General features: G+C 38.1%; 1 protein-coding gene across 1 annotated transcript in view; it reads left to right on the top strand.

Moving 5' to 3' along the window:
- kcnb2b (potassium voltage-gated channel subfamily B member 2b) overlaps positions 1 to 24,825 on the top strand; it is a 94,158-nt gene extending 69,333 nt beyond the window's left edge. The window contains exon 3 of the mRNA XM_032551654.1: positions 17,936 to 24,825. Within this exon, the coding sequence (XP_032407545.1) occupies positions 17,936 to 19,858 (1,923 nt within the window). The 3' untranslated portion in view covers positions 19,859 to 24,825. The remainder of the gene's footprint in view (positions 1 to 17,935) is intronic.
- Positions 24,826 to 24,873: the final 48 nt, after the last annotated feature.

The following is a 24,873-nucleotide window of genomic DNA, read 5'->3' as shown; positions in this document are numbered from 1 at the left end:
TCCTGTTTGTCAAACTGGGACCACTGATGCCAGCAGTGACATCACCGTTCAGATGCACAGGAAAGCTTTTAAACCCAAAACACCTGGACCCAGCCGTGAATAGCAGGAAACCTGCACGAGTGTCATCGTCATATCTTCCAAATGAATTGTATTTGTTTCTGGTTGAATGAGAATATTGGAAACTAACAAATCTTAATGATGAAAGGAAGAAAAAAAGAGCTTGAGCTTTGACTCATTTAAGCAACATTTGAGTGAGACCTTTATGAAATACTTACATTTACATCTACTTCATGTAACAGTTAATTAAATACAATTCCCTGCTAATTTGTAATGAGAATTTTGAACCCGGTTTTAAAAGTAAAATACTCCACTTTGAGAAGCTAAACAGTAATGAAAAAAAAAAATGAAGAATCAATATTTGACAGCCCTTGTGGGATTTTCTAAGAGCATGTTTTTTTCCCACTGTGGTTTGCTATAATGGCAATAAATAGTGTAGCTTGACAAGAAACAATTAGAAGAGGCCAACACGAGACATAATAGCCTTCTAATGTTTTACATTTGCTGTGGTTTGCAAAGAGGTGCATGATCTACTGCAGCTTCTCAGCCATTTATGTCCAAATGAAAAAATAATAGCACACATGCAGACACTGCTGTTACCATGAGGTTAGTAGCAAGAAAGTGTTTTATGTTTGAGTTTACCTCACCTTGCAAAAGTTTTCCAAATGATTTTACAAATAAAAATCTTGAAGAGTTTGCCATTGTTTTGCAGTCCTAATTGCATTTAGATCTGGACTTTGACTGGGCCATTTTTATGCATGGATTTGCTGTCACCCTGACCAGTTTATACTTAGTTTGGCTGTATGCTTACGGTTGCTGTCCTGCCTCTAAGACGTTTTCTTTCAGGATTTACCTGAATTTAGTGCCATCCATCTTCCGATCAACTCTGACCAGCTTCATTCTCACTGTGGAAAGATTGAATTCCCACAGCATGATGCTACCATCACCATGTATCTCAGTAGGAATTGTGTGTTCACCATGATGTGTAGTGTGAGATCTCTGCCTCCCATACAATTTAACATATAGGCACAAAAGTTTAATTTTGTTCTCGTCTGACCTGAACTTCTTTTCAAATTGCAAGGTGCTAAATGAGGAGGACTCACTGATCACTAATAGTGCTAAAACATATCCCAGTTTGTGGCTGTGACATAACAGAAGGAAAAATAAAGAGTAAGAATATTTTTATCATCCAGATCTCCTTCCTCTGCTACAAACTTTCGTAACATATGCAGATGTTTGCTGTCATTTTTTTAATGCTTTTTTTAGAGACATGGAGCCATGCCATACCATCGACCATACCAGTCAGGTTGGACTAAGTGTTATGCAGAGTCGTTAGGTTGTTTGCTAAGCGAAGAATCAATTTGCAAGGTGTTAGCTCGAAGTGCATCACTAGCAGGGTGTGACGGAGGAGACTTGTGTTGCTCCATCCTGGATTGAGTTATGAAGAACAAGGGGCTCCCCTGCTGTTCAGGGTATAACTGTAATAAATCGTTGACCTGCTGTGACACATCCAAGGCAGCGTGGTGCGAAAAAACACAGTGATACCTTAAGCGAAACAGCCAATTATTTTGACCTTGACTATTTCTACAGCTAAAGTGGCTGAAGCAGCATCACAGTTGTGATGTTGTGTTGTAGAAATGTTTTCCCTTTCAGCCGAGGTCAATAAGTGGGAAGTAGAAGCTCAGAAAGCAGGCCAATTACAGCAAGCTTGGAAACTTTTTCACATGCTTGGCAAAAACTAAAGCTATGGTTATAAATTATACATTCAGCCATTTTTTTTTTTGAAAGATTTTTGTTTTTAAAACAATGACTAACCCTGGTTTCAGAGTGCTCTGGTTTTTTTCATTAAAAAATAATGAGCTAAGTTTATGCTACAAGTTTTTTGTGGAAATTGTACCAGGGAGGCACAGAATAAATGTTCTTGGATGAAAATCAACAAGTTTCTACACTTAGATTTGCATATTAACTTCTGGATTTTACATTAAGGAATAACTGAATTTGGGTGTTAGAGATGGACTGTGTTAAAATACTCTCACTAATTGGAAACCGGTTTCATACAGCAAAAGACGGTGACCCCAGCTTTTTCTTTATCAGGCTATAATTTACCATGGGTCCCACATTAGCCAGTTTTACTGTGCTTTCTGCTTGTGGCAAATAAGGATTATTAGTCTTTTAAAAATGTAAAAGGTCCCGTCAAGGTGACCGTGTTTGCTTTTTCATTTCTTTACAATTTTAATTAGACTGATTAATAGGCACTTAGAGCATTGATAGATTTCAGATTAATGATATCACACACCTCTGACCATAAAAGACACCAGCAAGTCTCTTCACACAGGGAACTTGGGTATAATCAACACAAAGTAGGGATACAGGCCTGTTCTGAATGCTGATGTCTAGTTAGAACAATTTGGCAATATAATAATGAGGCAAAATATAGTGTCAAGATACGGCAAACTCATAGAAACGTATCCAAAATGACTCGCTGAAGTTTTATGCTATTTTGTCCTATTTGTTGTTTGCCTCACGATAAAAATAAAATTAAATAATGCAAACCCTAAAATGATCAACTTTCAGAAGACACTGTATAATGGCAGTTTACTGGGATTTGGTACAGTGGCTTAAAAATTTGCCTCCTTCTTTGAAAGACGGCTCTCCCCTGACTTAACTACTTCATGTCGCCTCATGAGGATATTTTATGTGTATTCAGATTTCTGCATCTGCAGGCAAATCAGCCCCGGAGGCAGTAAACAATGTTATCATCATGAAATGTTTGACTATGTAATTTGGTCTCTTGCTGGGACTGCTCATGTGTTTCTAACCCTCTAATTCTCTCATCTCCCACCATCATCCCACACACTGGGCTGTATTAAGTGTGAAGCAGTTCGCTAAACTTGTGCATTGCAAAAGCAAATTGCTGAATTGCTGAGAATGCTGCTCCTCCTCTGCTTGCGCATCGCTGCCGTTTTGGACATTGCATATTCATGAGTATTCATACCATTCATTGTGAGGATGAATGTGGATAACTGTAATAGGATTTGAAGTCTATGTTTAGCAGTCCGTCACTCTTTCCTTCACATTAGAGTTAATAAATAATCTGATACGCATCTGACTTATTTTAGCCTTCCGTTCCACCTGTGTGGAAACGCTCTCTGTGTTTGCGGAAATGTTACGGGGGCTTATTGTCTTACACACGGAGAGATTCAATAATCCTGTACCTGCTCAAATGCTGCCGTGCTGATTACCTGATTTCACCTGACAATAAGCCACATGGTCACAATGACTCACAATATACTAATGTGTTTGCAAGATGCGGACACACACACAAAGCACGAGTCAGTACAAGAGAAGAGTTTCAAATCAGACAGTATTTCTCCTGTCGGGTGCAGAGAAACTGAGTTTTATTAATGATGCTAAAGCCTGGACGCCTGTTGTCCTGAAGCATCCAGAACATGCTGGTATGTTTATATTTAGTATCAGGAGACAGATGAGCATGGGTTGGCTGTTAAAACTGCTGCTGGGAAATTGAACTTTTACTACAAGGACTTTGTAGTAAAAAGTCATGCAGCTGTTGACAGTCCCTCATTGATCATGATCGTCTTTAAGTCTCACAAGCTCATACATTTATAGAGATGTTTGTGATTTTATTGGTGAAAGTGAAAGGAGGATATTTAAAAAAAATCTTTTGTTCAGAATGAATAAAAAGTCTTAAATCATACTTTGGTTTTATCAGCACGAAGAAGGCTTCCTGTCATTTATAGGATTAACCATCTGTCCTTTATAAGGGTTGGCTCACTACAACTAATGCCTTTCCTCACATTATTCATTGTGAATTTTTTTATACATAATTTAAGGATTTTCTGTTAACGGCAATAAATAATGTTTCAGTGTTTTTTTCTACAACCACTTGTAGCTATATCAATAAATATTAGGAATGTAGTGATGACACATGAGGCGTCTTGTCTGCTGTGTACAAGACGAGGTGAAACACAAAGTTGAATTCTTGAGAACGAGACAGGACAAGATTTTAAAATTACTTTCAAGAAAACTCCAACAGTATTTATTTTACATTTTTATTTACTTTTGTCACCTGACAAATGGTCTGTCTTTTACTGATTTATATTTATGACGTCAGACCTTATTACTGTGCTTCAACTATGCACAGTTACTGTTTTCCACTTGCTAGCAAAAGCGTTTGCCGGATGTAGCTCAACAAGCCCCATCAGTTGGTGTGGCGGTGCTTTCTGCCTCCTACTGGATCTGAACAACTGAGCATTATGCACATGTAGACGCTATGTTTTTGCTATCGTTTGATGAAAGAATACTTTTTCTAAGGACACCAAACTTAGAAAAATACCCCTCATTTTGAGACTGTATCATTGCCCTCTTCACTGCTGCAGTGTCACAGTGCACAGTCATCCGTCCGTGTTTTGGGTGTGTGAATTGCAAAAGCGTCCTCATTTGGATTAATTAAACCAAATCTCCCGTGAAGAGTTTGGAGGCGTAACTATCGCGCTCTTCCAAGGACAGACAGGCTATCAATATCCCCCAGACTCCACCACAACACCTCCCACTCAGATGTATACACACACATATATAAATACAGCTCTCACACACATAGACATGTCTCAATCTAATGTCTTGGAAACAGTCACCCCAGCCCACTGATAATCGCTGTGCTCTGCTGTGGAACAAAAGCAGTGAAACTCTCCATTATTACAGTTTCCTTATCAGCTCCCCCTGCTTGCCTTGACCACGAAACAGCATTGAGCTCAATTGCTCAGCCGTTTATACCACTTTTTTTTTTTTCATTGTCACATTTCTATTGTGTGTTGGCTGTTCTTTTGTGACTGACAACCACAGAGTATGATCCAGCATGAGTCATTACTAAAGTAAACATCAGTGCACATTGTGAAGGAGAGAACTACATGCATTGCTCTGAGCCAGAAGGGGTTGCCCCGGACTGAGATGATTGCTGAAATTTCTTAAAGGTGTATAATTTTGAAAGCGTATGTGCAAAAATTATTTTCAGAAGCAATGTCAGATCTCACTGGCAAGAGAAATAAATTCTCCATGTGGTGACAGCTGCCTCCCAGACATGAGAACCAGGGATTTCATTCACAAGTTTCTATGGTTACGGCAACAAGCGTCAATATGTCACTGACACCATGTTTGCTAAGCAACCTTCTTTCACCTTCCATGGAAAAAGTTATGTATAAGTGATAAAACATAACTTAAATGAGATATAAGCCGGTGCAGAGCTCAAAGAGCTTGGGAATTAAAAAGTAACAACAAGACTGAGTGATCTCATAAACAGTGGCTCTGTTTATGCCACTCATTTGTTTTTTGCTTTTTTGTTGCCTTAGTGTTTGTTGTTATAGCTGTATGTTCTTTAAGAGTTTATTTAGTTGTTTAATCACCAGGCAGCTCGGGTGCTTGTCTCGTCTTCCCTCCCGCATCAGCCTCACTCATGAATATATTCATAAAAACATTGTGTGAGTGAATATCATTAGAAAGGAAACCGTATCATTAGTGTATTTGGTCCACATAAATCCTTTGCTTTGGGATCATGTTTTGGTATGATTCTTAGTACAGAAACAAAAAGACTAACTACATCTTAGAGTGAGTTGTTGCACATGTTGTAAGAACGTTGTAAGAAGTAGATCCTAGGTATGGTGTTGTGAGCTCTCTCCAGGTACTTCCTCCCTTAGTCCACACACGTATATTAGCTTCATCGATCTCTTTAAGTTGCTCTTAAGTGCGACTGTCCAAACGGTATCTTACATTTTCATGAAAATAGCTCAAAATAAAAATAAGCAATGATTTTTAATTCAACCACATGAAAATGAAAGGCTACACAGAAGTCTCTGACTAACCTGACACTTCATGTCCTCAATAGTTCTGTGTGTCATCATTACCAGCCACCCTTGCATTGCTTTGGGGTGGAATGCTTTATATTGTGTCGTCTGTCATTTTCTTGTGTCTTAATAAATGTATGAGATCCTCTTAAAATGAGAGTAGCAGTTGCACAATTTTTTGATTTTTTTATTTTGCCTGGATGCATACTCCAGACTGTGCTTTTGTTTATGATTTTGGATTGCTGTGGCATATTTGTGTTGATAAAGCACTGAAAAATTAATTATAATGGTAAATCTCCTGAGACAGAGTTATTGCTTCACTTTTAAGAAGTTATCAACATTAGCATCTTTCTTGTAGTAGATAACTGGCTTAGGTACAAAAGTGTTTTACCTTAATATTTTATTGGAACTGCTTAAATATTGTGTTATTGATATCCACATGCAACAAGACGCAGGTGACAAAATTAGTTCCATATGGCATTTGAGGTATGAATTAGGCATTATAGACAAGGAGAAAGTTGCATTTTATACTACTGCTCATTTGTCCTCTGAATGCTGTCCACTGACTGCTAATATTTTCATTAAATCTCTCTTCAAAAAATGCAAACTATCCCTTGAAGAAGGATTTTATTGTGACGAAATACCAAAGAGAACAAGTTCTATAAAGATAGATTTGAGATGGATGCTGTGAGGAATGCAAGGGATGCTGCCACTGAAAGAGTTCAGGGTTGTGCATTCTTTCTTTCATCTTTTTTGTTTATTCTCGATTTGGATTAGCTGAGTCCTCGGTGACCGCTATTTCCCAGCAGTCTCGAAACAAAGGGCTGGGGGGAAGGGAGAGAGATAGAGAGAAGTGTATATTTCATTTTCTGTGAGAAGGATAGAGGGTGTAACCAAGGGATTATCGCTCCTTTTGTGTCAAAAACCTAGCAGGAAACCCTCTCACCCCACCTTCAACCAACCTTCTTTTAGACACATATGGAGAGGAAGGAACAGCTCCCTCTAGTGGACAGAAGCTCAACTCATGGGACATTTGAGGAGTGACTGGTTCATTTTCAAACACTCTTAAAAGTAATTATAGATTTTGCATGTATAATACGGTGTTAGAGGATGATGTTTCTGCTTCCACATTGTGCCATCATCCTGCTCCTCTACGGGCTCCTGCACAGGTCAGTAAAACTCTTAGCAAACCAGGAAAACCAATATTTAAATCTCAGAGCTTCTTTCCACTGGACTTGCGTTAGCAAGGAAAGGAAACATCTCCATGGTTACACAGCTTGAATCAGACAGTAAGGTGACACATAGTTATTGAAGATAACAGAGGAATTAGAAGAAGGGGCACTCTTCTTTTTTCATCTGTTGAATCGGATGGTGTGCAGTTTAGAGAGAAAACATACAAAGTGTACAAGCTATTAAAGACATTGCAGGAGAATTTGTAAAGTATGTCTCACTGTGTTTTGTGTGCATGTGTGCGCTCTTCTCTGTGCATATGTGTGTGGGAGGTGCAGGGAAGAGAAAGCTTCTCCTCTGAGGTTTTCCCAGTTTTTATCTGTGAAGGAAAAGCACCCCGGAGATGTGACTCTTATTTGAGTTAATTTCTGGAAAGCACCCCTCACAAGGAAAAAAAAAAAAGAGGCACTTATGAGTATTTACCATGACTACCCCACCTTTCCATCCTCCCACAGCCTCCCAGCTTAGTTGGATGATGTTATCTGTAGACTCAGGGGTAAGACCACGAAGAGCTTGTAAGAAATCTTGCTCGTGTCGTTATCTGCATACATACAAGAACGCTCTGGAACTCCCCCGTAAGACATTTGCAGCGCTCGGAGCATCATAAATATTAAGACGTATGTGATGTGGGTTAGTTCGTCCTTCCTTGGGACTGAGAAAGTGTCGGTTATGGCATCTTCGGCGCAGGAGGGAGTAATTATACATAACCCTGCTGACTGCTCTCATTTTTTTCCCCTCTGTCACACATAGGAACACCCACACTTCTCTGCAGGAAAGCGAATGAAAATTACTCAAAACATAAGAAAATTATTATTGTAATTAATTTGTTTTCTTCTGGTGTTATTGCTTCTGAGTATTGGTTTAATGATCTTTCATGCATTCCGAAGCACATCTATAAATACATTTATTGTTGGGCTTTTCTACTGCGGTAGGTGGCATGTGTCAAAGTAAGATCCACATGAAGGCCAGCACACAAGATTTCCAAGAAGAACACGGCTTTGAAACCATATGACTATTGCCAATTGCGTCACCAGTCAGTGTTTTTGTTGTGGCCATATAGTTACATGTGTATGTGCATGTGCAAATGGTTATCTGTATAGCAGGGAAAGTAGTAGCTATAGTCTACTTTTAGTTCTCCCTTCTCAGAAGCATTTCTGAGGCTCATATAGGTTAATAAAGCTTCACAGCATGAGGGCTGAAGACTTGTTCTCCCTAGAAATGCACACATGTACACATTCACTGGATTGTTTGCTCAAACACCCAGCAGTGAAAGGATATAGTTTAAATTGATGTCAACTGGGAATATTTATAGATGAAGTATAACTACTGTATCATGAGAAAGATTTATTGCAAAGCTAAGTTATTGGCAAAGCAGTTCCACTGCAGATGGTGGCAAGAGAACAGAAAGAAACCTTGAATTTATTCACTGAGTCACAATAAACTTTACAGTATCTTACTCTTATTTTTTTATATTTGTCAACTTTGTGTGAATATGCATGTTCCAACTTACCTTAACTTGCTGATGTGACACCTGAATTTCCCCACAGTGAGACAATAAAGGATATTTCTTTTCTATTCTGTTCTTTTCAATTGTATTATATTATTTTCTTCTATTCTGTTTTATTTTTACTCTAAAGCATTAATGTTTACCATTGGGATTTTATTACACATTTATGTATTGTGCATAATAATAGAAAGTAAAGAAAACTGCACATCGATTTCGCATGTTTTTGTAAAATAAAAGTATTACAGCAAGAGTATTATATTTTTTTTAGGCACATAGTGCTACTTTGTACCACAATCAAGTTACTATTTTACCTTTTGCCAGTAGTGTAGCTAAAAACGTCAATCATACGAGGACTAATCACAAGGCTAACTTTAAATTCTGTTTATTCTCTAAGTTAGTTTCATATTATATGTGGGAACATTCTGCTCCAATTTGAATAGGAAGAAGTTCTATAATTAATTAGCAAATTTGCTGAGAATGTGAAAGAAATAGCACCAGCACATTATTTTATGCATATTATTAACAGACTGTTGTTGACCTGTAATCAAATCTGTTCTTATAGCTTTATTGACTGAGAAAATCCGATTACACATTATCTCTTCACATTTTCAATGTAGAGAGTGGCGTACATGCTAGACTCAGGAGGGAGGTTGTTTACACCCGCATGCTTGGTGTTAGAATTAAGGACATAACCATGATCCGTCTCTAGTTTTAGCAGAGAAATGCTTTCTGTAGTCTACCCTCACTGCACCCGAGAAACTGTTTGCCTCTGGGTTATATTCACTACCTTCTCCGACTTGGCAGCAACGGCCACAGAGTCTCCCTGAAATTGTTTTGATGGAGTGCTCTGTAGCTCAAATGTGTGAGTTCTGCATCACTGGGGATCTGGATCACAACTTAGTAATAAAAAAGAATTAAGTCTAACTGAGACTGATGCTGCTTGAGATTAATTTTAAGCACCCATAACTTATTTCTCATAATAATTATGCACAATAAATTTGGCATAGACAAAATCAATGTCCTGAAAAAAACATCTCTGTGTTTGGTTTTATTGATGTTAACATAGCTGCCAACTGCAGTCAGCTTTACCAGACAGAAAAGGACTGACATTTTTTTCATCCTCTAGTTTAGTCCTCTTCAGATTTTCCACAAAAAAATCTTACAGTCAAAGTTGCATTTATGATTAGAAGGCAATGACGCCAGCAGCTTAGAGGATTCATTTTCCTCTGTCAGCTCCTTCCAACACTTAAAAAAATCATTCTGATTTTCTTTCATTGTTGCCATTAGATTTAATTGGAGCTGATATTAGAAAGATTTAGGTGATGTGTCACATGAACTCACACGATAGCAGGTATTTTCAGTACATCTTGTCAACTAAGATGGGATTTTCTGCGTGTGATGTTTCTACCTGCTAATCACAGACTTGTCACCTGGGTCAAAAGCTACTCTAGATTGTAATGGAGCACCCCGCGCTAACACAATCTAACTGTTCTTACTTGTGTGGAGGCTTGTTTGTGTGAACGCCGAGAGATTAATGGATGCAGATTCTAAAAATATTGCATACAGCCCACTCTCTTTCATGCCTCTAACCAAAAGATATTTGTAATAGGTAGATAATACACAGATCAGAGATTTGAAGTTGATTTCAGATATCCACTGCTTGTAAGATTTTGAACTATTTTAGTTGTTTACAGTTTTTGGGAAATATAAAAGAAAAATATATATTTAAAAGTACAGCATGGAAATCATATTTCTATTTATTACAACAATACAAAAAGAGCAGTCGCCGTATTTATAATTTTGGAAGATGTACATTCATACCCAAAACCTGAAAACTGCTGACATTTCTAGATCCATCATATGCATAAGAGAAGTGGAAAGCTCAAAAGAACAAAACACCTTTCTGTCCTGTTATCGACTCTAAAAGAATACAAGACATGTCTCAATATATAGAAAGTGCAGCTTTCTTTTAAAAATCATTTTACATCTCTGTGTTGCCTCCCTGATGCTAAAGATAGCCCAGACTGTGTGAAAACAGCAATCTACTCCAAAGAATTTAGAACCTTGTCCCGCGTAATGTGGTACATTCACTGATCGGACAAAGATTGAAGTTTTGAGTTTCTCACCAGCTGGTCACCTGTCAATATTGATCTGTCTTTAAACAAATTGTCCCAAACCACAATTTCGCTACTTGTCTCTACTTTCTCCTCTTGTCTCTAGTATCTTACGTGTAAGCAACAAACAAACATTTCTTCTTATTATATAAAAATTTCCTTGAGCGTCGTGGAAGGATTTTAAAGAGGATTTTGGAAAGCATGCAAACAATGTGCATTTTGTATGTTGTATTTGATGTTTATTGGAGTTATCAAATAAGATTTTTTTTTTATTAGCAAAAATGCTAAAAGGTCAACATCATAAATGCATCTTCTTTTTTTATTATTCTCTGCTTACACCTGCCATGTTGTGGCTAAAACAAACTGCCTCTGCTCTGTGGTAACTGAAGGCACAGGTATCATGTAAGCAGATGAGAAGTGCTTATTGATTAGGGCTCCTCATATGCTGTCGACCCACTCGACCATTTTAATTTGAGCTGCTGAATGATTCTCACACTCGGTCTAAAACATTAGTTAAGTCTGTCTGGTTTCTGTTAGCATTTAGCAAAGATAATATTGAAGCACCAGAAAGGATTTGCGCTTTGATCAATAAACCATGCCAAACCGGTTGCTTTGCACAGTTTTGAGCCCCCCAAACACACACTATGGAGACAGACCCTCAAACTTCAATCACAACATGACAATGCTGCTAACTACGGTTCCCAAGTGCATAATATAATCTATTTGACGGATGGCAAAATAAATATCAAGTGACAGAGTATTGTGAATCTGTGTTATGCTGCGACAGATGGGTTACATCCTCAGCAATTACTGGCTGCGCTGCTGTTAAAGGTACAAAATTGTCTCAATAATTTACTTGAAGTAAGAATTAATTGTCTTGCACCTTACTCCCCCTGGAGTCTCCAAAGATAGTATGGCAGATGGATCCTGCAATGGCTTCATTTGATTTGAGTTTTTCATTTTAAACTCTCTGGGACAAGCTAACATTAATATTGTTCCAGTTACTTATTAGCTTGATTTTATTAATTTTTTTTATTAGAAGTATTGTCCCAGGGCAGCTGTAGCTTCAATGTACAAGTACAGGCCATTGAAGCTAATTTACCTGGATGATTTTTAGCCAACTTTGTCCAGCTCTTTATGAAAGCAATTATTTTATCCACTGAACATCAGCTTTATAATTGAGCACTAAATTGCAATGGTTGTGGCATCCTTCCAAACCTCTCTGAAGCTCAGAGAATCTGCTAAATAAAATAGTTGATATCAACTTGATACAACTACCCGGTTCTGTTTCCCTCTCTTTCTTACCATGTGTGTAAAGTATTTGGAAAGAAGCCACAGTAAAGGCCCTTGGCCAGCAGAATCTTGACATAGTGGGACAGAAAGACAAGGAGTTCTTCCCCTCTTTGTCATTGATTAATATCGGCTCACTTTAAGGGATACATGCAAGTCATACTCAAACTATCCGTGCTTTGTAAGCCTTGCTTTAAGGATGAGTCAGGTTCCTGAAAAAAAATGACATATTTGCTCAGTGCTATCAGTAATTGTTAGTAATGGCTTATATTAGACATGGGATTCATACATTGCTATTTTTGGATACTTTGAAACTTTTTCCACATTGTTGAGCCAGTGAAGATGCCAATGACATCTTCTGTTTTTCTCTGAAGCCTGACCTGCTGATTGTAATAGATAGGTGGAACATCACAAACTCTATAAAAGAACATGTTATTGTAAATGGCCTGTACTTGTACATTGAAGCTACAGCTGCCCTGGGACAATACTTCTAATAAAAAAATTAATAAAATCAAGCTAATAAGTAATAAGAAATGACATATCAAGTATTTTGAACATCTCCTGATAGCCTGGTCTGTTTTCTAGGATTGCTTATCCACTTTGATGGAGATAGACTGAAGTGACAGACATTTATCCCCGCAATTCAAATCAATTCATTCTGTTATTGCATATAATGCTGCCAAATGACTAACAGAAATTCTGTCATATATTTGTGTAAACTTAGGGTATTAATAAAACAAGTAAACTTAGCAATTGTTGACTTTGTCAGGATGAAACATGCAGGTTCTTTAAAAGAGGTAGTTTCAAATCCAGCATAGATTATCCCCATTTATTATTACTGCCTCTAATAACATGCCTGTCATTGATGGGTACATTAACCCACTATATTGTGCTTTGCTCAGTATTTAGTAATTTATTGTGTACCTTGGAACGTGTAGAATTCAGCTTTCAATGAAAAGTATTTGAATCTATTTTTTTATCTCTGTGTAATCTGCTTTACTGTAAAGAAATAGTCTGAACACAGACATTGACAGGTGCTCAGTAAGTAGAATAACAAGATAACGGACCTTCAAAACAAAAGCACGTCGTCTTTGAATCAGTCAACAATTCAACATCATTTAGTGTTAACACATTTGTACTAGTTTTCTTATTCATAATCCTATTGGATATTCATCATGTATTTTCATCATAATTAACCACAGCTCACAGTTTTTTACATGTTTAGCTAACTGTAATAAAAAGTAAAGATGTTAAAAGTTCAAGTTTTAACTTTGACTTAACAATTTGGAAAGTTAACCTTCAGCTGGTTAACTTACTGGATCATAAAGTAGACTAGAGAGCATGTATATAGTGATACATGAATGGAGATTTTAGACTTCCAGTCCAAGTTGTACCTCAAGAGAAAATAATTAATTTTGTTTAGTAAGCAGAAAATTACTAATCATTCAGACCCACAGCTGTGCATGGTTTGACAATGCCATCACACTAGAAGAGATAGTCTCAGAAGTAATGAAATACCACAGTGGTCCTGGGATCAATCTTCATTAGCATAGCCATAATCACTCGGATTGATTCTCCAGCAAAAACAATTATCATACCTGAAGAATGAGTCGATTTGTCCAGCACAGACTGAAGATGCAAGTGCCCAGAGGGGAGAGTGTGGACTTCAGAGGTGGATCATGGTCCATAAGAGGTCTGAGAACGGGCACAGTATCTATAGGGGCTCTTTGCTCAGCTTCCAGAATCTGATGTGTACACAATCGATTACATTACCAGAGGTGGCAGATGGATTATCGGTGTGATGCAGTTTATTTTCTTTCTCACGACTTTTCCTCATCCTGGCAGAGAAGGAGGCAGGGAAGATGCTGCAAGAAGTGAATTGTAAAGGCGACCACTGCTCTGTCACTAATGACAGGACACTTATAGAGGAATTAGTGCTGCTATCGACCTTGTCTTTGAAGAGGAAGGACAGGAATGATACTTGCCATTTGAAGATTCGTGATTAGAGATGACAGGTGGTTGAAAAGGTTGTGAAGATACACTTGAGAGGGCTCTTAGCACAGCGGCTCTTGCGTGTTTTCCCTTCCAGACCACTACACTTCCTCTTAACACTTTTTAAGAAGCTGAGGGATAGTGCTAACAACATCATGAAGACAGCTTATGGTGATGGTGATGGTATTTATTCGGTAGTACAGATGCATACAATGTCTTTTAGGTTTTACTTTAAAAATCATCTTGGAAATCTTTTTCCTTCCATCTCACGATTGTCTCCTAATTTGATTACATTACATTTGTGTTTGCAACATTTACAATTTTGCAAGGGACCTTTTCAAACAGCTGCCTAAAGCAGAATATGTGAGCCGCCTCTCCGCTCTTTGAGATATCTGTGTTTTACAAAACGCTCAAGAGTAAAAGAGTAAAGTATTAAGGGAAGTCATCAGATTGTTGTGTAAAACTAAGCCATGTGACTTGCAAAAAAATCTCCCTCTCTGTGTCCATCTGTCTTCTGCCTCATATTTTAAATCTCAATGTAACCCAGCTCTCCGTGCAAAGCAGTCTCTGCTGCGGTGCAGTAGGTGGAGAGGAAGTGCAGCGGCTAAAGTGGTCATGGACAATTAAGGCACGGTGCACACAACCTAATCATCTGAGAACATTTCCATTCCGTTTAAGCCAATCAGGTCTCATGACCAGCCTGTTCCCGACCTTACTGTGACTTGTCCCTCTCACCATGAGAGGAACATTTCAGAGACAGAGTGGGAAAGAGACTTTAATCTGAGTTACGTCTTTATTAGAGAAAAATAAGCATGATGAATTAATTTAGGGTGATCCCTTGGTTCTAGATTAAGCAGTTAGTGGAAAACACAACAGAGTTGCATAGAAATCAAAACATTGTTTTACTCTTTGAACTCCTGGCAAGAAAATAACGGCACAGATTATGAAGTTCAATCAAATATCTAATATCTTCCTCCGTCTCCTCTCTCTTTCAGCCCTCATCCTGCAGGTCACCCTCAGGCCGAGTGACTTTGCTGGTCTTGTTTTTTTTTTTTTTTCTTTTTAATCCACCACGCACGCCATTTGATGCTATTCTTAATGCTGCAGCACATGCAAATCAAGGGGTGGGGGACGGGAAGGAGACTGAGTAATTGATCCTCTTAACTACTCCCACTCAGTTACAGCACAGGTTAATGCAAGTCACCTCAGGACTGTTCATCCCCACGCTCCAGCGGCAATTGGCATATCGGTGAGAAAAAGGGGTGCATATGTGTGACAGATGAGTCCCTAGGCGGCCCACACCTGGTCATGCTGCACTTTTAAATGTCCCCTGTGAAGCTTTTATTAGTAGAGATCATAAAGACAAGCAGGTCTCTCGGAAATGAGTGCTTTAATATACTGCTAACACATTATGTGAAAAATCTGCATTGTGAGCATGTATGATTTTACCCAGAATGTTTCCTGCTTGTATTTTTTTCTCCGTATTTAGAAACACCCGTGAAGGCCATCTGAGTAACTTGGCAACCAAACATGAGCTTCTAACGAGCTTGCCAAAAAGTTTCAGGGGGCTGTGGACGTGAGCCGTGTCCTTACCATGACTCCACATTTTTTTCTTCAGCTCTGTGCCAGCGCTGCCTGGTTTGCCTCTTTTAGCTGCTAATTGGTTTAACCTAATCAGGACCAGCATTTAGTGATAACACTTCCTCTGCTGAGCCATCATGCTGACTTTTCTACACAGTGTCTTGCGAAAGCTATTCATATGCCTGAACTAATGCAGCCAGAAATCTTGTGATGTTTTCTGACTCTGCAAAGGGGCAGAACACTTCTCTGAAAAGCCTGGTAATTATCTATGAAAAATAATAGACTTAAGCACATAATGTTTAGGCAGATTTATTTGTACATGGGATGCTTTTACATTTGTATTGTTGTTGAATGATATTTAGTGGCACCCAAATCAAGCTGGTTGAATACATATTCAAGTTAATTTATGTTTTTTAAATGTCGTAAAGTAAAGTTTTTTTTATGATTTTCACACTTGGGGGCTCCTTTTGGTTTTGATCTATCACATAAATACTCCAGTGAAATAAAGCTGAAGATTGTGGTTGTCATGCGGTAAAATGACTAAAAAGATTAAGGTGTATGAGTATTATTATTAAGACATTGAATTTTTTATTCTTTACTTCATTTGAGAGAAGACATTTACCATTCTTGGTTCATTTCACTGGATAGTTGAAATATCTTAGAAATGTCTGGTTCGGAAACGTTCTAAAATCCTTAAGCTTCCACTTATATTAGAATTTAATAGTAGCTAATTTAATGAATTCTCAAAGGAGATTATGTAATTGTCTCAAGAGTTCTGAGCATAAATTTATGTAGGATCATCTGTGTGTTCTGCAGCTAAATGTGGTTTGTGATTTGTATTCAGGGTGACATGACTGAGGCTCTTCAATCTCTCTCCATTAGACTTTAATAGGTTTTATATTACACAGGTCACAGAGGACTTTGCACAAAAGCATGCAAATTTTTCCATTTGGTGGATTTTAGTAGAAGTTATACTACAGTGTTTCCTTACTGTAGGATGGAAACTTTTCACCTTTGGGGGTCTGGACAGAGAGACCGGCAAAGATGAGTTAAGAGAAAAATGGATGTCAACTAATCCCTGTGGCATGGCAAGTAGTCGGGTATAAAGCAGAGCTCTGGATGAAAAATTCAGCTTGTCTCATATGATGTGACATTCAAAAGCAATTCTCCTCCGTCACTTGATTGCTCATTTTATATATCTCAAACACTAGACAAGACATCTGAGGCCAGCTTTAATCAATCGCTGTCAATAAATCCCAGTATAGATAAGTGCTGCCACTTAATCTCACCCCATGCCAACCTCTAGGCCAGATGTTCTTAGCTTTTACAACTGAGCCCACAATGAAAAATGGTTGTCTGATAAATGATTTCAGATGTGAAGTGTGCGGTTTCTTTTTATAAATTGAAACAAGAAACATTACTGTGGCCGGCAGGAGTTTAAAAAATTATTGTGGGTTTATTCTACCGTCGCAAACAAAATTTCTCTGAATAGATGTAGAAATGATAACATTGCCCACTGTCAAAGTAGTGTGACTGAAAAGATGCCAACTGATCTCTACATGTGGCTGGAGAAAAGGTTAATTTAGTTACTTATTGATTTCAGTGCTTTACAGTTTATTAAAGTTTAACTAACATTAGTGGATATGAACTCGTACTGTCTATTTCTTGGCCATGTACTGACTATGCAGCAGTTTGCATTCAATAGGATGACATTTTATTCATTCTTTGACTATTTCAAAGTGTCTTTTAATATTTATCTTACAGTCTACTGTAAGCAATTGTGCTTATGTTCAGGAAGGCATTTTAATTTAATCATGAGTCATAATTTGTCACATTTTATAATTGGCAGTGGGCACGCAGGTGGATCAGAACCAAAATAAATCAAAATAGACTAACACAGTTATCAGACACAATTAAAACATTTAGGGCAATAGGTAGAGATTTTTGTATGTATAATGGATTCTCCATCTGTATTCAGGAACGCCTCCAAGGTGTCTTTCAAGCAAAGATACGCTCCATTACATTCACATCATTCACTCTTAAGACATTCAAGCTTTCTTTATGCATCTTTTTTTCTTGTCTATTAATGCAAAGCAGCTTCCTCTGATTGTGAATGCTATTGTGATCTGCCAACTGAGTCATAAAATGTTGACTGTGAGAGATAAAGTCAAAGACTGCAGAGCTATTTTGGCTGATTAACTGAGTTTGATGTGTTTATTTCTTTAATCTTCTTTAATGTATTCTCTTTTTGTAAGAATTTGGTGAATGGATTTATTTACATTTTATCTCGTTTTCCTCTCTCATTTCAGATTCTCGCCATAATATCAATCCTCTTTATCGTTCTGTCCACCATCGCCTTGTCTCTCAACACCTTACCAGAGCTCCAGGTCATGGACGAGTTTGGTCAAGCCAATGATAATCCTCAGCTGGCCCATGTGGAGGCTGTTTGCATCGCATGGTTCACCATGGAATACCTCCTACGCTTCCTGTCCTCTCCGAACAAGTGGAAGTTTTTTAAAGGCCCACTGAATGTCATTGATCTGCTGGCCATCCTGCCCTACTATGTCACCATCTTCCTAACAGAATCCAACAAGAGTGTGCTACAGTTCCAAAATGTGCGCCGTGTAGTACAAATATTCAGAATCATGAGAATATTGAGAATCTTGAAGTTGGCCAGACACTCTACAGGGCTCCAGTCTCTAGGGTTCACTTTGAGAAGGAGCTACAACGAGCTGGGCTTGCTTATATTATTTCTTGCCATGGGCATCATGATATTTTCCAGTTTGGTGTTCTTTGCTGAGAAAGATGAAGATGCCACCAAATTCACAAGTATTCCTGCCTCATTCTGGTGGGCCACCATTACAATGACTACCGTGGGCTATGGGGATATTTACCCACAGACTTTACTTGGAAAGATCGTTGGTGGACTCTGCTGTATTGCAGGGGTTCTAGTCATTGCCCTACCAATCCCTATCATTGTCAACAACTTCTCAGAATTTTATAAGGAGCAGAAGAGGCAAGAGAAAGCCATCAAGAGGAGGGAGGCATTGGAGAGAGCCAAGAGGAATGGCAGTATCGTATCAATGAACCTAAAAGATGCCTTTGCTCGTAGTATGGAAATATTGGATGTGGTGGTAGAGAAAGGAGAGGACAAAACTTCCCTGGACAATCATCTTACACCAAGCCGTTTGGGTAGCTCCACCAGGCACGCCACTTCTGAGAGCAGTCTCAGATCTCCAGACAAACGAAACCCAGAGTTAGGACCTCAAAGCTCACCCCATGGTATAACCATCACCACCACTGGAAGTCAGCATCGGATAAGCAGGACCCCACAGCACCTTAGCGTTCAGAAACTGGAGGAAATGTACAACCAGATGACCAAGTCTCAGTCCTTCACGAATCTGAGTTCCATGAGCACTCTGAGCACAACTATGACTGTCCCTGGATCGCCAAAGAAATCTCTCAGCCCTGACTCTACATTAAAGGAAGAGGTGCTACTTGAAATGAGGGAAGTCAGGGATTCTTTGAAAGACAATGTAGCCAGCTGTCCAGCAGAGTGCATAAACCAGGGCTTTAACCAGGCTGGTGATGATTATGGGTTATATGAGATCAGACACCCCACAATTCCACCGCTTTTGAATTTTAGCCACTTGAGGTGTACTGGTAATGACTTCTATGAATCTCACAACCCATGTGATGGATCAGATTTACATACAGAGGAAGGAAAACGCTTTAACAGTGCTGCGGAGATAACCCAAAGCTCTCCATCTGAAAATAATTCTCCAAACATAAAAGGGTTGAAGACTAACTTCAGCAAATCCTCCAATGAAGGTCCTATTACTCCACCTAGCACCACCTCTCCTGGAGATATTAGCTCAAGTGTCCTGGGAGATGAGTCCCCAACGGGAGAGACGTCACCACTTATTCCCAGTTCGGAAGAGCTTATCCCAGTTACATTAGAGGGCCCCTGCAGCTTCTCCCCTAAGAAACTATTGGTAGACACCCCACCTGGTGATGAAGATCAGTCCACAGACAACCACGAGGAGAAACAACTTATGGAGGAGGCTGGCGCTGCAGTTGCACCCTTGTCACCAAAAACAGCAGCACAAAATTGCTCCCAAGGCAACAACCCAGGTGGACACAAAGTAGAGAATCACATATTTACATCATCTGACATCCACCTGATACCTGGAGATGGCAGCCTCTCTCCAACCTGTGAAACAAGCATGTGAGCAACAGGGAAAGCTAGACCTAAAACAACCTCAGCCCTGGCATGTGGGGGAGCAGTAGAAAAAGGCTTGGTGCAGTCTGACAGAAAGATACTTTTGCATGGCATGACAAGTTCTCTTTTACTTGTGTTGTTGTGTATTGCTGAATCGGAAACTGCAGTTCTTTGTGCAGTTTTGAGAGTGACGCTGGAGTAAACAGTGAGTTCAATGAGACAAAAAAGAGGCTCTGGAGGTATGGGGAATTTGTTGTCTAATGCAGACACAAGTTCTCCCAAGGTAAAAAAAAATCCTCTTTTTTTGCAAGGGAAATGCACAGACAGACTTATCTGTACAAAGCATGCATTTAAACAAAGACAGATATTTTATGGTGCTTAGTTTGCTGAAAGCACTCCACTGTACATACAACAACATGCAAGGCAATGACAATGCACAGGACAGCAAAGGACAGAAGGTACAAACATTTGTAATGTGAAAAAGGATGTGGTGGATTGAATCAACAGCCATGAGAGTGGGTGTTGGCATCGTAGCGATCTATATTTAAAATACAAAAGAAAAAAAAACATATCATTACCTGATGTGGAAATGCAAAGTGCTCCCATGATGAACCCTGTAATGTTTTTTTTTTTCTTTTCTCTTAGTGCAAATTATGTTTCAACCTGTAATACTGAGAATATTGCTTTGGGTTTTCATAGCACCTTTTCAGCTTTTAGTTTTGTAATCATTCAGATATCCAGTCTCTACATTCAAGTCACCTCTATTCACCTAAAGCACATAACCCCTATACTGCAGATGCCAAATATGTATATAACCAGTAAAACTGGAAACACAGAAAAAAAATTTATGCAGGATCATCAGTAGGGGACCAGTTTTAGATTCTGTCCTAATCACTTCTAAGAATTGTATTCACTCTCTGACAACAGATTATATACATCTTTAAGTAGACTTAAGAATCAATAGAATATAAATTTTGTAGGATTAGACATCACAAAATAAAAAATTTCATATAAGAATATTTCAGAAAAAATGTCAATAATACAGATAAATGCTTAAATATTAATAGAGATGCATTATAAAATTGGCTGTTGACTGAAACCACATTATTTTTAACTTTTAAATATTTTTTGAGTAGCGAATACCTCATACCAAGTGCTACTGGGATCAAGGAAAAGAACACTATTTGGTGTTAAAGCTGTAATTGGAAAATACTCAGTTACTTGAGAGTGAAGTCAAAGAAAGCCAATAGATGAAGGAAGCTCTTTAAAAAAACTGTACTCTCTGTGATATGTCCAGACATGGCGACAATTGTTTTAGGCTGCTGCAAAGGAGCGAGAGAGAGAGTTAAACTTCAGCAGATAACAGAAAGATTGAACAGAGCACTTCGGGTGCTCTGTTTTATTGTTTGAACTTTCAGCCTGTCTGTCATGGAACATTTGATTTAGAAAAGTTGGCAGTCTTTCAAAACTAAAAATCTCCATTACCCAGGGAATACACACATAATATGGTGTTTTATAAATGCTAACTGCACTAGTCGCTAATCTAAAGACAACTTAAAATGTCATTTCCACAATCCTTTTGGCTTTGCTTTAAAAAAATTGTAAAACCCTGTTTTATTGTGACTGCTCTCTGACATACAGTAGAAGTGTGTTGTTGCCTCTGCTTAAAAAACAAAACAATGACTGACAGTAGGAAAGATAGAAAAGTATATTTTGACTGCTGTTCTTATATTATCTTATAATATCTTATAGAGAAATCAGAATCAGCTAAAATTGGTATGGGCAGGTCAAAAACCAGAGTTTGGAAGTTGAAAACATATTTCCGAGGATTGCATCACTAAATATTAGCATTTATGCCAATTTATAGGATATTGACTATAACATAAAGTAACAGTATTCTTCCTAATACCAATGGACCAAATTAAGCACACTTACATGCTTTTATCTATCTCAGCTGCATCATATCATCTATTAAAAACATCTTATAACTAGAGTTGTATTTGTTGCTTATGGTTCGTTTAACTGCATTGAGTACATTGTCTTACCTCCCCTGCATCCTAATGTCTCCTGCAACTTTAGCTGATCTAGCTGATCGGTTTATGCCATTTTTTTTCCTCATTATTTATTTGTGGTGTTTTAGACTGTAATTTATTATGTTTTTCAGTCAACCTTAAACCCTATGGAGTTCTTTTTTCTCTCTTTTTGTCTCTTGTCTTCTCACGATTGTTTTACACTGACTGAAAATATCTGTTGATGTTGCCTTTGATTGCATTTTTTTTTTTTTGCTAGAAGTATGTACATTGTCTCAATGTGTCTGTATGAGTGAGTTTGAGCCGCACAAATCTGAATTGCAGTGAGAGGAAGGACATGGGTGAGTTGTTAGTTTTATTTTAATTTTTTCTTTCCTATTTATGATCACCATGTTTTTGGGGGGGGTTTTTCACAGAAAGTTGTGGAATGTGCAATACCGCATACTGCAATCTATGCAGGCCAAGAATTGTGGCACTTTATTTTCTGTCAATGGGAATTTGTAAGTGTACAGGCAGAAATGACCTGTATTTTTCAAATGTTTTATCTTTAATATGGTGGTGAAACACTGCTGCAGCTACCAGAAGCTATCAAAAACAATGCAAATGGGAATTAAAGTTTTGATTTTATATTATACACATACGTAAATTGCTGTCACAAGCACCTTAATGCCAGGTATCAACACACCTCAAATTTTAATATTTGTGGGTAGATGGATCCAAATTGACCACCAGGGCCTTTTATATAGCTGTTCAAATAATAATAACCTGATCTAATTTTAGTCGCCACAAGCAGTATTTTGTGTTTTTTGTGAATTAAGACTGATTCTATTTTTTCTAAACCAAAAAAACAGAGCATGACCACAATTTCCTGCCATATGGTGGTTGAAATGATGCCCACCTTTTCATAAGACCTCTGTTTATGAGAAGGCAGCAAGTCATTTGCTTTGTTCATATAGCACTGTACAGAAAATTCTAATTTTATAGGAGAAATCAGGTCTTTATGTAACAGATACAAGTAATGTTATTGAGTTCTCAGGTTTTCTATAAATCTCTGATGTTCTCATTGGATAAATGATTTGTTGTTTGTGTTGTTTTCTTTTTCTTTTTAACAACTAGTGTCAAACTCTCTATTTCTGTACTTTTTCAAAGCTGTTGTCAAATTAATGTCAATGTCCTGGCTGCTATATAATGGAGCCACAATATGTATCCCTCGTCATGGATAATTCTGTGCAGCACATTGAATATTCATCTCCATTAGCCTTCAGTGATGAGCAAAGGAGTGACAATGAGTGTCTATAGCCATCCATCAGATTGCAGTGCCTTGCAAAAGTGGATATGTCTTTTGAATTTTTTCAAAATAAAATTTAAGATTACAGCCACAAACTTCAGTATATTTATCTACAATATGATATCCAGTGATTAAATGCTGTCCACCTGTGTGTAATTCAGTCTCGGTATAAGTCCAATAATTCTATGAAGGCCTCAAAGGTTTATTAAGATAATACTAGCAAACAAACTGCCTCATGAAGACCAAGGAACAAAGCATATAGGTCAGGGTGAGAAGCTTAGAGCAAAGTTGGTTTCATAAAAGCGATATTCCAAAGCTTTGCAAGCTTTGAAAATTTCATGGCGCACTATTCAAACCACTATCTTAAAACAGAAAGAGCAAGACACAGTTAGGCAGAGACCATTAATCAGAGAAGGATCCAAGGGTCCCATGGTAACTCTGGAGGAACTGCAGAGATCCACATTTTAATTATTTTTTGTGAACTGTAAGTCCATGCTTTCCTTCTGCTTTACCTTCATGCAACACTTTGTGTTGCTACATAAATTCACCTAAAATATATTGCGGTTTGTGGTTGCAATGTGCTCAAATGTGAAAAGATTCAAGGAGTGTGAATACTTTTGTGGTGCACTGTACATTGTCTACTGTTCCATTCTCTACAGCTTTACAGACTTTGGCCACCTGGTGTGACTCAGCAAAGGCAATCATCGGGTTAAAGAAAAGCCGTGTAGAGGAAGCAAAAGTGTCCTGTTAAATGTTTTTGAAAACCGTTTCAATCGGTGATTTCTTTTTTGCATATCCTTTTTTTTTTTTTTTTTCAACCTGTATGCCCAACGTAGCATAATCTGACTCAGTATTCAGAGATTTGCAAGACCTCATGGAGTTATCTTTGTGAATTCAATGATGCATCATTGGAGACTTGGATGTTTCTGGTTCCCTCCGATGTCAAATCCACAGTCAGTGTTGGTTGTTTTTGTTGTTTTCTTTTATGAATGAAGGTTTGATGACAACCCTCATGTTGAAGCTCCTTAATTCTGTACCTATGCTCCCCACCCCCACCCACCCCTTCATCTCTTGTTTGTGATAATCATGTGTCTGTGTTAGCCCTGAATAATCCTTCATTATAACAGAGTAGAGAAACAAAGGGAGTTGGATTGATCGGTTATATCCTAGTGGAATAAAATTTCTGTGGAGAGGAATTCTGCAGGCTGACAGCGAAAAGACCATGCTCCGTCTTAGTGTCTCATAACAGCACATTGATTAGTGATGCTGTACAGAGTGGAAATGATGTCTTTATTTTCTCTGAGAGAATGTTTATTGTCTGTGTCGATCACTTGTGCTTGCCAAGCCGTCCTCCCCAAAAATGCATAAAGCAACATTGTTTTGTTCTTATGTATGTGTATATTATGCCTCTTACATTATTATTTTTTTATTTGTCTTTCTCCGTTCAGCTTTGAGATGACATTATCATTAGACGTACTCTGAGCTACAGACTGTTTCTGTACAAAGTGACATCTTTGTATGCATGTTGTAGTCCAAGCAATTATGTGACCATAGAACAGTTTGTTATGGTACATGTTTGTCAACATTTCTGTAGCGCATTGTTCCCCATTACATCTACTAGCATTATGCAGAATAACAAATAAATGTGTATATACATTATGTGTTTTGTGTTTGCTTTTCTATAACTAAGCAGATGTTTGTGCACTG

This window comes from Xiphophorus hellerii, chromosome 21, assembly GCF_003331165.1.
Source record: "Xiphophorus hellerii strain 12219 chromosome 21, Xiphophorus_hellerii-4.1, whole genome shotgun sequence".
Taxonomy (NCBI): Eukaryota; Metazoa; Chordata; class Actinopteri; order Cyprinodontiformes; family Poeciliidae; genus Xiphophorus; species Xiphophorus hellerii.
Note: the sequence above shows the minus strand (reverse complement) of the source record. Positions and strands in the feature narration are given on the sequence as shown.